Raw genomic sequence first — 13,155 nt, 5'->3', positions numbered from 1 at the left:
AAAAGAAAAATCTATAATTTTGACCCATACGATGTATTGTTGGCTATTGCCACAAATATACCCGAGTGACATGTGACTGGTTTTGTGATCCAGGGTCACATATATAAATCATTTTAATGGCCACCAACTGTGTTGTTTGCTTATTCTTTGACGTCAGTACTATTTTTCTTGATCTTCATAAATTATTGTTTTTTTTTATCTCACAGCACTTGTAGGACACAAGGCTTTCCCATCTTTTCCTGCCCCGACAGAAACAAGGTGAACTTCACTCCAAGTGGCTCTGCCTTCTGTCCTGTAAAGCTGCTGTGTTCGTCCCTATTCCCATCAGATGCTGCTGCTCGTCCCAGTCCGCTGGATAATCACACTTCAGATCAGATGTCTGGTCCATTTACAGAGGCCACCGTACAACACAGCTCTGAACGCTGCAGTATTAGGAAGTGCCTGCTGCTCAGTTAGCCAATCAGAGCTCAGATCTGACGCCACTCTCTAGGAAATGTCGTACTTGCTAATGGTTGTACAAAAGGACCATTTGTTGTACACTGAACTTTATCTTGCGGTTTCATGTAATTCTGCTGGAATGCACAAATCTCTACTTAATCTTACAGCACATCTTACTAACCAGGAAATACACTTTAGATATGACAGTATCTAGCTGTAATCCAACAGCCCAAAATGCTCTTTCATGCCTTAACACATAACTCAGGCTTAGCTTCCATTAGGGCTGGATGATATAGCTATAATTAATTGTCTCAATATTATTTTTCAGTCTTGTGATGATATATGAAATATATATATATATATATTTTCATTAGAGGAAATATCATTTCACCACAACAGTCATTGCTAGCAAAATAATAGCACATATATATTGTGCATATTCACAATACTGCCCAGCCCTAACATCCACACTTCCCTGTTTGAGTAATAATGACAGTAATAATGTTTTTTTGTGTGTCATTTTAGGGTCTTCCTCTTTTATTCATGTGACACTGTTGTGGTGTATAAATATAACTGCTGGATGCTCACATTAAAGTGACATTTGTAAAGTAGAATATTTGCTTGTATGTGCTTCTTTTAGTTTTTTTTTGGTTGAATTGCGAATTCAGGATTTTTTTTACATTAGTACTGAGACTGTGTGTATATTGTGTGTTATGTGGATTTAGTAAAAAAAAAAACATTTTAATCTATCAATAATCTTTTACTGCAATAACTTACTCTCTAACTCATAAATCTGCATATTTAAAGATCAGTTTCCAGTTTTTGTATATATAGAGTACACACATGTATAGCCACACTATTAGATTAAAATTACACATCTTTTATTCATTCATTTCATGCCATCCAGTTACATATTAATGGTAGAACTGTAAACACAATAATACAGCACAAAATATTGAAAATGATATGCATTATTTGGTGTAGCAGTTTCTGATTTATTATGATGCATTTATTTTTCTTTGTCGAGGAAAGCACTGATACTAAGAACTGACTTCAGTAAGGCAATTTGTTTCCACGGGGTATTAGGTGTTATGTGGATTCACACTTACAAAAGCATTTTTATTACGTTTTATTGCACTTACATGTTTGCAGGTTGTATGTGTAGTGAAAGGTTATACCCAGGTATTCATATTTAAAATAATTCAGGATATTTGTAGTACAAGGGACCCAGTTTTCAGGCACACACATATAATCAGCACAAATACAATTAAACAACATGTACATAAATGCTTACTTCATAGGATCTGATTTGTCCAAGTTTTTACCAATGTTTGGTATTTCTGACAAAAATAATAGAGTACAATAGTCAGGTTCTGGAAGAAAAAAAAATAGAATAATTTTTCAATCTTTCAAATTAGACCTACTATGAGCACTGAAGTTTTTATTATTTATTATGTACACTTTTAAGGGGAAAAAAATACTTCCAGGAAAAATAACTTCCAGAACCAAGACGGTTAAAAGTAAGTGGTTAGAGTTGCATTCTATAACTTATCCATACATCTTAAAATATAAACTTTAACAGCGGATTTCACATCAGATAAAGTTTTCATGAGATAATATACAGTACGACTTTCATCAAAATAAATGAATTCAAGGACTGTCCTAAACCACTCTCATATTTAAGGCTTTTGAAATGCAGCATTAGTTTTAGTAGTCAGCACTAAAGACACACATTTACAATAAATAATGATTTACAAAAAAAAACATGCAATATCACAATATATACAAACCAAAAACTACTTAGTGTTGCTGATAATGTTGAGAAATGTTAATATATACATTTATGTAACACAATTAAATCAACAATGTTATGGCAAATCAAACTGCCTTGACAATACTAGCAATAGAAAAGGAATCAAGGCCAGAGTGATTATTATTAATTTCCTTTGGCAGCAAATATTTCTTCTTTAAATAATTAAGGTTTACTGCTATGGCATAAAGAAATCACTTGATGTCTGTCCAGATCTGTAGGCCTCTTGCAGAAACTGGCGTTTGTAAAGTGCATCCGTGTCAGGGCAGATTAAGCGTTCAGTAGCTCGTCTTCCTCATTGGTTCGGCCGATTGCATCCGGGTTTGACAGCGGATCCAGATCGGCAAACAGATTGAACCAAGCAGAGAGATCTTTTGAGGTATCTGTAAGTGACGAAAAACAACAACAAAAAAACATTAAAAGATGCATCACTATATAGTCAAAAAAGACAACCTAAAGTTAGAGGTGTAAATATTTGCTTTAAAATTATCTGAAATGTTGTCTAAATTTTATGTATCTATTTCTTTTTTTAACTTCTTTTAACTTTGCGCACTGTTCGATTTCTGGGAATAACCTGTATGATCTGGGTCAAACTGACCCTAATTGGATTCAATATGATTCTTGCCTTAGAACATACAAATATGCGGGTTAAATTGACCCACGCACATCACAAACGTAACAGAAATGTTTTGTGTGTATGTCAGAACACATCAGTGTGTTAAAACTTTGTATTCATGTTCATGACCCTAAATGAGAGGTCACATAATTTCAAGAAAAAAAACAGGTTTAATTGTATTTCAGATAGATCGAAAAAAAATAAACGATAGCAAATTTTTACCATATGTGGCTGACAAAATATTTTTATCTTTATTTATAACTGGGGAAAAGCTCCTTTTTTTAGCTTCATAGGGTAGCAAAAAACTAAAATAACAAAGAAATTTGATTATTTTGGGTCTATACAGTTGTCTTAGAACATTAAATGATAAGGTCATATGGGTCAAACTGACCCACGAACATCACAAATGTAACAGAAATTGATATGTCAAAACATATCAGCGAGTTAAAATTTTGCATGCATGTTCATGACCATAAATGAGAAAAAAAAACATATTTCCAACAACAATTAAAAAATCGAAATGGGTCATATTGACCTGCAACAATACATAAGGGTTAAGGGGAGGGGTATGATTCATACTTTGGATAAGAAATGAACACAAAATACATTGTTGTAAACAAGTATTAAATTCCTTTTTCAGATCAATGCATCACAATGGATCAATTCATGTTTAGACTCCCAATATTGAGTCTGGCACACTATACAAGACTATACAAGATCATTTACCTTTCACTGCAGATTTGGAAGAGCTTTGACTCGCTACAGAAGAGCTTTCAGGGATATTCTGTGGAATGGCTGTTGCCCAACCTGGAATACAGACAATATTAAAGAGAATTTACAGTGATGTACACTACTGTTTTTATTTATTTAAAGAAATTAAAGGGCACCTATTATGGAATTTTAAAATTTACCTTTCATGTAGTGTGTAACATAGATCTAAGTGAACAAAAACGTCCTGCAAAGTTTGAAATATGAAAGTGCACCGTATATAAAGTTATAGTCTTTCAAAAGTAAGAGTCGACTCTGAGTCATTTTTATGAATCGTTAGAAGACCGAAGCTTTTTCTCTGACTAGATGACGTCAACTTTTCAAGTTATTTGAATACGATACGCCCACTTATTGCGCTCCAAGGCCAGGGAAACATCATGGTGACGAGACGCTGTGTTCTGAACTTTTTTAATCTGCCCAAGGAGGAGCATTTGAAGACTAAGTGGCTACAATTCATATATATAACTATACCACAGAAGTATAGTCTGAGCCTTGTGCTTTGTTCGCGCCATTTTTAAGACGATTGCTTTACCAACTTAAATGCAATCAAACTTGGATTCGCGAGCCGCCTGATATTGAAGGAAGGTTCAGTTCCAAGTGTATTTGCATCAGCTTCCTCCTCCGTATCACAACCTGTAAGTGTTATTAATAATTGTTGCTTTTATGTTTTATGTAGCATGCTTAATAATTATTTTGTTTGTTGTGTAAGCACCGTTTAGCTTCTAGGTCTTCAATGGCAATTGTATTGAGATATGTGAAGTGTTTGTCGTTGTTTTCGGAGTTGTCTTAAAGAATAGAATAATACCTCGTAGTAACGTAACTGCATTTTTGTTTTGTTTTGTAAAAACGTTATGTTTATGCATCGGGCTAACTTAAACAAAGACTGATTGTGCTTTTACAATATGAACTCTGGGCTATGCTCGCTAACATAACATTACATTCTTTATCTTATTTTTAGTTTTTTACTACAAACTACAAAGCAGTGGACTATAATAATTATTATAACACAATTTAATTGATAAAAGCATCATTGTACTCCGTGTTAAATAATAAGTATTATCTATGTAAACACTGCTGGGTCATCTGACCAATCAACGCAGATTAGCGTCGCGCAAAGGAGGGGTTTGGAAAAATGAGTCGTTGAACGAATCATTTGGGAGTCGGTGAGCAAATCAGGTAAAAATAAATGCATATTATACGACAACAAAAGTGTTTTTTGTCATTGCATGCATGTAAAACTGTTGTTGGGGACTCCCAGAACAACATTAGGGACATTTTAAATGTCATAATAGGTGCCCTTTAATACTTTTATTCAGCTAAGATGCATTAAATTGATCACAATTGACAGTAAAGACATTTATAATAATGTTACAACATATTTCTTTTTCAAATTATTTTGGACTTTTTACTTATCAAAGAATTCAGATTTTTTAAAATCATGGTTTCCACAAAAATATGAAGCAGCACAAGTGTTTTCAACATTTATAATGAAAATGTTAATTAAGTCAGCAATGATTCTGAAGGATCATGTGACACTGAAGACTGGAGTAATGATGCTGAAAATACAGCTTTGATCACAAGTAATAAATTACATTTAAAAATATAATTAAATAGAAAACAGTTATTTTTAAATTGTAATAAAATTTCACAAGTTTTGCTGTATTTTTGATCAAATAAACGCAGCCTTGGTGAGCATCTTTCAAAAACTTAAAAAAGTGGTAGTGCATATTTTGTTCCATGATGATCAATTATTATTGTGTCAGCTTTTTCAGGTGAACTCTCCCCTAAAGGACCCGACTGGTCACATCACACGCCAGTAAGAGTCTGTTCTTGTCCACAATAAAGCAACTTCCTGCCAATAGTGAAAGATCTCTGTTCACCTGAGTCGTTCATGTTCTGGTCGAGTAGTTTGGAAGGCAGAAAGAAGGCGTACTCTTCCTCAGACGGCTGTGTCTCTGCTCTGCTACTGCCGGCCGGTTCATCCTCCCCAAACACCTCACGCCATTCCTGCGAGAAACCCCTGTCCTCCAGAGAACTGCTGCCCAGAATCTCATCCAACAAACTCAAGCCATCCTTCTCCTGACCGCCAGAGAAACACTCATCACTTCCTGTGTACAGAGAGAGAAAAAAAAGGCATAGTTTATCATGTTTAAAGGGGCTTTAAACAGGTCTTTTTGGGCTTTTTTTACATTATCAGCTTTCTTTAGTGTATAATGTTGCTGTTTGAGCATTAAAAGGGTTGACCAATCACAACACACTGGTCCAGCCGACCAATCAGAGCACATTATGCTTTTCAGAAGGAGGGATTTCATAGAGACAGGAACTATACAGAACGTTACTGACAGACTGGGAAGAGAGGAGCTGCAACAATGGAGAATATGTGAAAAATAATGTGTTTATTGAACATTTAAGCTGGTTTTTGAATGAGCCCTTTTTGGGACTTCTATAAGTCCCTTTTAAGGATGAATATTAGTTATTGTGTTATTCCTGTGGATAAAACTCATGTATAACAAATGTATGCATGAAAGCTTTACCTGTTTGTATGGAGTTACTGCTCAGAGCTTCTTGTTCGATTGAAATCAGCCTGAAACAGAAGAGACGAGCGATTAGAGGTGTACATCACATGATAAACTGAAGGAAATGAGGACCGAACAGCTCCCACGTTTCATCTGTGTTCTGACTCGTCTCCTCGTCTTCTGCTTTTGCCTTAGCTTTCTTCTTCACCTTTTTCTTTGAAGCTTGATCTGAACCCTGGAGTATCAGACACAACAGATGAACATATTTGTTGAACAATGAACATGCATCATAATATCACAGCCTGTTTGTCCAAACAATGGCAGATGGGTGAGCATTTAATAATTAATAATACAATTTAATTCAATTTAACACCATTCTATTTGGTGACACTAGTCTAGCAGAAATTAAAAACACACGCACGAAAAACAAAACAAATAACACAAACCTGGAGCAAAAGCCCATTTTGGGATGAATAGTCAATAAACAGTGGGTTCCTATTGTGACAACTTGCCCCACGTAGTATAAGAACAATCCTCTACTGATGGAGACGATATTAAGATGATCTATAATTCAAACCTAACTCTGTATCATTCACCACCATTCAAGAGTTTGATGACGGTAAGGTTTAAAAAAAAAAAAGAAAAAGAAAAGCTTTTCAAAGTCTCTAATGCTCACCAATGCTGCGTTTATTTGAGCAATACAAACAGTGGTATTGTCAAATATTATTACAATTTAAAATAACTGTTTTCCATTGCATTCCATCTGCATTTTCAGCATCATTACTCCAGTCTTCAGTGTCACATGATCTTTCAGAAATCATTCTAATATGCTGCTCAAGAAACATTTATTTTTATGATCAAGCTTGGAAACATAAATATTTTTTTTGAGGATTCTTTGATGAATAGAAAGTTCAGAAGAACTGCATTTATTTAAAACATAAAAACTTTGTAGCATTATAAATCTCTTTATTGTCAATTTAATCAATTGAATTAATCTTTGCTGAATAAAAGTATAAATTTCTTTCAAAACATAAATCTTACCGACTCTAAACTTTTGAATGGTAGCGCATTTTTCCAGAATACGCTTTAGAAAACATAACCTGCTAAATAATTAAATAAATGTAAATATAAAATAATCTTCCTAATAAAACTGTTCAAATCAAGCACCCAAATGGGCAGTGAGTGAGTGGAGGCGGGGCTAATTTTCATATTCATAGAACCACGTATACTAAATGAGGCAAGGGTGTAGTTACATTCAAGCTATTTTAAGGCATGAAGACATTTATTTCCAAGGAATTTTTTTTTTAAATATGTAATTTTGGCGATCAAAGATGAGTTTTAAAGCTACACTGTGTAGGAATTACTCCCATCTAGTGGTGAAATTGTATATGATTACCACCAACTAGCCCATCCCATTCCGAGGGCGTTTTAACTCCTACGGTGGCCGTATTATTTAAAATCTGCCAGCAGTCGCGAGTAATCTCCCGCTTGCATTCGTCACGGTGCCACTGAGTGTAAAAACGCGAAAGCCAAAGCTTGAATTTCCAGGTATGTCCCTCTTTGGCTAATGTATTTTCAAGTTGGAGGCGCAACATGGCTTCCACCATTCGAGCAGCTCACCTGTATGTATTATAAATGCCAGATTTACGCTTACGAGAATACTTGATTAGTTGGTAGAAGTAATTATACATTAATGACCACATATAATTTTGAAATAAAGTGTTTTTTTGCTAAGAATCAACTTAAAAAATTACACAGTGTAGCTTTAAGGGGGATACAATTATTGGCGACTTGACTTTAACACTAAATGAGAGCTATAAGTAAATATACACATCCATCCCCAAAATATGAATATAAAACATAATGAGATCATTTTCTTTTGAGAGCTCTCACCCCCAGTGCTGAAGCCTCATGAGTCTGGCAGCCTTTGAAGCTCTCATGAATAGCAGCCATAGTGTGAGAGGTTTTCTCCCAGAAATGAAGCAATGTGGTCTGAAGCACAGAAGAGACAGATATTTATCCTTATGACACGACTCTCTGCAAGACTTTAGATCAAATAATAATGATAAATATAACAATAATGCACACATCACACATGTTCAATGCTCACAACTCAGGTAAAAAAAAAAAATAAAGCTACAAGAAGCAGCACCTGATAGGTTGTCAGGACGTGTGAGAGCAGATTACAGCGACTGGCTCCGAGCAGATCAACCTTCTGACACACATCATTCTTCAGCTTGTCAAAACTGGTCTTGGTGTGACGCACCTGAGTTTGAACCTGAAGGATATAAAGAGATGAAGCAGATGCCCATCACAAACAACCGCTAGATGATGTTGATCTGGTGAACACATGCACGAGTGTCTAATGGTTTTTAGCTGATCTCAGCTCAGTTTTAGAATGTAGGTTCACTTTTAATTAATTTAATGAATTTTAATATGTAAATGGTCTGCATTATGCATTGTATTAATACGTATGTGAATATAATACAAAAAGAGAATGTTAATTAGTTGCTTCTAATTGACCCAGTTTACCAACGCTCTGCCTAATAGCACACAAAACAAGGACTACAAATTAATAAAACATACATTTTACAGAGCATTCATATTTAATGGTATTTAATTATTTGTAAATTCCATTTAATAGATTACACTTTCATGAAAACATTTGTTTATAAACGGTTTCTTTAAACAGGGTTTTGGCTGAGTTTGTTGCAGTTACACGGTTTTGACCAGAAGGTGGCGCCAGCTTGAGGTGTTTAGAGCACTTCGAAACTGTGAATCATTTTACAAAGCAATTTGTTCAATTGATTCAGAGCTTCAAAAAAACGTAGTTTCTCCCATCACACTGGCTGTGTCCGAAATCACACACTCTTGAGTCTTGAGTAGGTACTTATTTTTAATAAGTAGCCCTTACTTTGCGCGTGCTAAAGAAGTATGTTCTGTATGGTATGAATGTGTGTAGTATAGGGTCAGATACAAGCAATCCACTTCATAATTCACACATCACCGACACACAAACACTGATTTCGGACGCAGCCATTCTGTTTTTTGTAATAAATTGTTATAAACAACTCCAAAACCCTGTATAAAGAAACCGTTTATAAACAAATGTTTTCATGTATATAACATTATTTGTAATAAACAATAAATTGTTTAAAATGTGAGTTATAAATATGAATAACACTATCACAATGTTATATGCGGACATAGCCATTCATAAGAATTTCATAAAAAAACATCTAGCTTTGCTTTAAAACACGTATTGTCCTTTCACTTCCCAAATTCCTTTTTAACACATCTTTACACAATAAATTAAGTTATTTTCTCATCTCAGAAAGATCAATGCACATTAGTAAAATAATCTATTTTTCATGTTTTGTATATACAGATAATCTTTTTAGTACACTGCAAAAGCATAGCCCAAAGAAACGTAACTCACGCCTCTGTAATTTTTCCCGCGACTGAATTTTGAAAATACTCTGATTGTGTGGGAAAACTGGGGCTCTGGGACAGACTGACCTTGCGGAACTTCTCCATCTGCTTGTGTGTGTCCGGGTCGAGCTCCTGAGAAACGTCCTTCATCCAGAGCAGAGCTCCTCTGTACTCCGTGCGGGACTGCTCCATCCTGTTCACCGTCAGCCACGTGTCTGAGATCGCTCGGTAACGGAAGGTCTCCACCTCCTGGTACAGGCGGCCCAGTGGACCTCGCAGCGCCAATCTGCAGTGAGGAACCAATGAATGAGAAGAACTCACAAACCAATCACATATGTGACCCTGGACCACAAAACCAGTCACATCGGTACATGTTTTAAAATTGAGATCTATACATCATCTGAAATCATGCATAAGTTTTCCATGGATGTATGGTTTGTTAGGATAGGACAATATTTGGCTGAGATATGACTATTTGACCATCTGGAATCTGAGGGTGCAAAAAAAAAATCGAAACATTGAGAAAATCGCCTTTAAAGTTGACCATTTATTTTCGCAATTGTGCTGCATTCACTCACAAAAATAAATGTTTTATATATTTACGGTAGGAAATTTACAAAATATCTTCATGGAACATGATCTTTACTTAATATCCTAATGATTTTTGGCATAAAAGAAAAATCGCTAATTTTGACCCATATAATGTATTGTTGGCTATTGCCACAAATATACCCGTGCGACTTGTGACTGGTTTTGTGATCCAGAGTCACAGTATAGAATCTTCAATACTGAAAAAAATCCAGCATAACCCAGCATGAATGGTTACAGTGCTGGACTAGCTATAGTGGACCAGCATATTCTGTTCTCAAGCAAACCTGAGCTGATCTACCAGCACTCTTCACATGCTGGCGACCAGAGCAAACCAGCAACCAGGATGCAGAACATACGGCTCACCAGCAATGCTGGATTTCTCAGTAGGGTTACTTTTGAAACAATGAATAAATGAAGAGACCTTTGCTGTGAAGAGAAGCAGAGCGCTTTCCCAGTAGCTTGCATGATTTTTCCAGCGCGACTCTTGTCCTGAGAGCCCTGCGAACGCAGGAACCGGCCCAGTTCATTCTCCTCCTCAGACAAAACTGAAAAGAGCCACATATACTAATTATTCCCTTTGAATAATAAATTATGACAAAAAAAAATTCACCTTTAAGTTTTAAACATTGGAACGGCACAGCAAACAGTTTTGAAAAACAAATGAAAAAACAAGTACACTTTGACATAGAAAAGAGTACTTATGTAAATAACATACTTTAAAATAATGCACTTACAGTAAGTGCAAACTGAATGCAATGTTTTAAGACGCCTAAATGCATGTTGTTTACAATTAACTGAAAATGTATTATAGTTTTTAATTATATTAAATGCAATTAGCTGAACTTAAGCTATAGTTATTGATAAGACTGTAATGCTGAAGTTGCAAATGAGTACATTTAAAATGTTCTCTTTAAATGTAACTTTAAATAACACAACAGAACTTGCTGTAGTATTTTAGTCAGCAACAAAATAATTATATTTTTTTGTAAAGAATAACAAATATTATTCAAACATAATGGTTTAAAATGTACTTTAAAGTAAAACCTTTAATTTGACATTATAACAGAGAGCACTTTAAAAGTGTACTTAAGTGTGTTAAGAAACATTTATGAAAGTGGACTCTCTTTAAGTACACCAAAAGAGCCTTTAATTTAATTTAATTGCTATTATATTATCGGCAAGTACAGTTTTTCTAAATATAGCCTACTTTTAAGAGTAGAAGTACACTACAAGTGCACATTCAATACAGTTAAGCGCACTTCTTTTTCACTAGAGATCAAGGATATGAATATGAATAAATGTGTGAAACTGAGGTCTACTTACAGCTGATCCTCCGCTGGTACAGTTCAATCACCTTAAGGAGCTCCATGCACGTCCTCTGCACTGAATGAAACACCTGAGGGGAAGCATGCCAAACCAAATCCATCACATGACCGTTTGATTCGTCCTGATTCAGAGAAAAGTCTAAATTCTGTCCATTTCTCACCTCCAGTTTAGCATCCAGGTCGGCATCGGAAGCGACGACATGTTCATCCTCCTTCTTTCCGGTGACTTTGATCAGTGTTTGTTTGGTTTTCCAGTATTTCTGCTGGAACTTGTTCACCACAGATGATTCTTGACTTTGGAGAAACTGGTCAAAATGAGAATAACCTCTGCAAAGACATGATGACAAACCAATTATGAAGTTATTTAAGTCTACAATCATGAATGTCTGCAAATTAATGCATACTCACTGGTTCCCTTTCTCCATGTTTAAAAATTATCTGGAATAAAAAGTAAAATTATTTAAATCACAATTGATGATACTGTCACATGTTTATAAATTTAACACAGTTTTAATTTATAGAAGATAACTGGCCATTGTGCTATTGAAAAAAAGTATTCGTGTTTCATCAATGCAACACAAACATAATTGACTGAACAGGCCTCTCTTTATCTTTTGCGAGCATTTCTCTACAGGAAGATGATATCTCTGTTAATAAACCTAATTAATGCTACAATATTCATAATCCTACATGTGACTCTCACATCCGGATTTCATTATCCGCCGCACCAAAACAAACAGCGACTATATTATTCTGTCATTATGCAACAGCTACAGTAAATGCAGGAAATTATCCACTTATTATAAAAGGCCTGATAATGAATTGAATTAGTGTGAGACTCACCTTATGAGTTTGGATCCCGGCTGCAGATGTTTAAGACATGCTGTAATGCGAAAATGAAACGCTATCTATATGTGTATCACTGCGTGTTTTTGGGTGCGCGTCCTTGCAGAAGGAGCGACGACGTCATGCGCGTTACTGCACGAGCGCACTGCGAAGAATGGATGGGTGGGTAGAAGAATGACAATTGTCTTGAAACAGGGACTGTAAATGCGCGATTGTGATCGTTCTGAATGATTTGATGATTTTAATTTGATATTTTAAGTTTCCGTAGCTTCTAAATTACTAATAAAGTTTCTTTGTTGCATTATCCAGTTGTCAATTTTTCTCAACAAAAGACCAGGCGTTATCATGTGGTGTCTGTTACTTTTCTCAGCGCTTAGTAGAATAGACTAATCACCGCAGTTTGCGATTCTTTCGAGACACTCGGGTGAAAGAAAGGAAGGACAAAAGAAATTCAATTTTGCACTAAAACTGAAGCATATTTTTATTAAGACTTACTGTAAAAAATAAAAGCCGAGCAAAAATGCTTCATTGACGTACACATTTTTTTCCCCGCATTTCTTTATGAGAATGGAAGCTCTCTGAAATGATTACTTTTAAAGTAGAAGTTTTAAGAAACATTAAGGTAAACATGCATTTTACATTCATTTTCAATGTGATAAGTAACTGCCCCCAAGTGCGTGGAGGCAGATTGTGTTCAATAATGAAATTACATTCACTTTCACAGCAATTTCATTAATTCACCAGGAGAAATGACAAAACCGTTGACACATGATCTCAGCAAAGAAAAATCAATTACAGGAACTCATTAAGTTT

The 13,155-nt window shown here is 35.2% G+C and overlaps 2 protein-coding genes across 2 annotated transcripts in view; one reads left to right on the top strand and one right to left on the bottom strand.

Moving 5' to 3' along the window:
- glcci1b (glucocorticoid induced 1b) overlaps window positions 1-1,240 on the top strand; it is a 16,540-nt gene extending 15,300 nt beyond the window's left edge. Inside the window, exon 9 of the mRNA XM_079626384.1 lies at window positions 207-1,240. Within this exon, the coding sequence (XP_079482510.1) occupies window positions 207-456 (250 nt within the window). The 3' untranslated portion in view covers window positions 457-1,240. The remainder of the gene's footprint in view (window positions 1-206) is intronic.
- Window positions 1,241-1,300: 60 nt separating this feature from the next.
- ica1 (islet cell autoantigen 1) lies at window positions 1,301-12,498 on the bottom strand. The gene is made up of 13 exons (XM_079626205.1): window positions 12,340-12,498; window positions 11,905-11,934; window positions 11,658-11,823; window positions 11,495-11,567; window positions 10,593-10,716; window positions 9,668-9,866; window positions 8,301-8,426; window positions 8,042-8,140; window positions 6,295-6,383; window positions 6,167-6,216; window positions 5,513-5,740; window positions 3,591-3,671; window positions 1,301-2,631 (listed from the first exon to the last, which is right to left on the bottom strand). Exons 2-13 carry the CDS (start codon window positions 11,919-11,921, stop codon window positions 2,519-2,521), a joined length of 1,365 nt encoding a protein of 454 aa, XP_079482331.1. The 5' UTR covers window positions 11,922-11,934; window positions 12,340-12,498; the 3' UTR covers window positions 1,301-2,518.
- Between the last annotated feature and the right edge of the window lie 657 nt (window positions 12,499-13,155).

The sequence above is a fragment of the Phoxinus phoxinus genome (genome assembly GCF_949152265.1).
Source record: "Phoxinus phoxinus genome assembly, chromosome: 10".
In the NCBI taxonomy this organism is placed as follows: Eukaryota; Metazoa; Chordata; class Actinopteri; order Cypriniformes; family Leuciscidae; genus Phoxinus; species Phoxinus phoxinus.
This window is presented reverse-complemented; position numbering and strand designations above follow the sequence as displayed.

What these genes read in the sequence shown, in the direction of transcription:
- ica1 (XM_079626205.1), bottom strand. An exon ending in GTACCAGCGGAGGATCAGCT is followed by an intron (nt 10,717 to 11,494) that starts GTAAGTAGACCT and finishes GGCTCTTTTCAG; the next exon opens with TTTTGTCTGAGGAGGAGAAT. An exon ending in AGTCAGAACACAGATGAAAC is followed by an intron (nt 6,217 to 6,294) that starts GTGGGAGCTGTT and finishes CTTCTGTTTCAG; the next exon opens with GCTGATTTCAATCGAACAAG.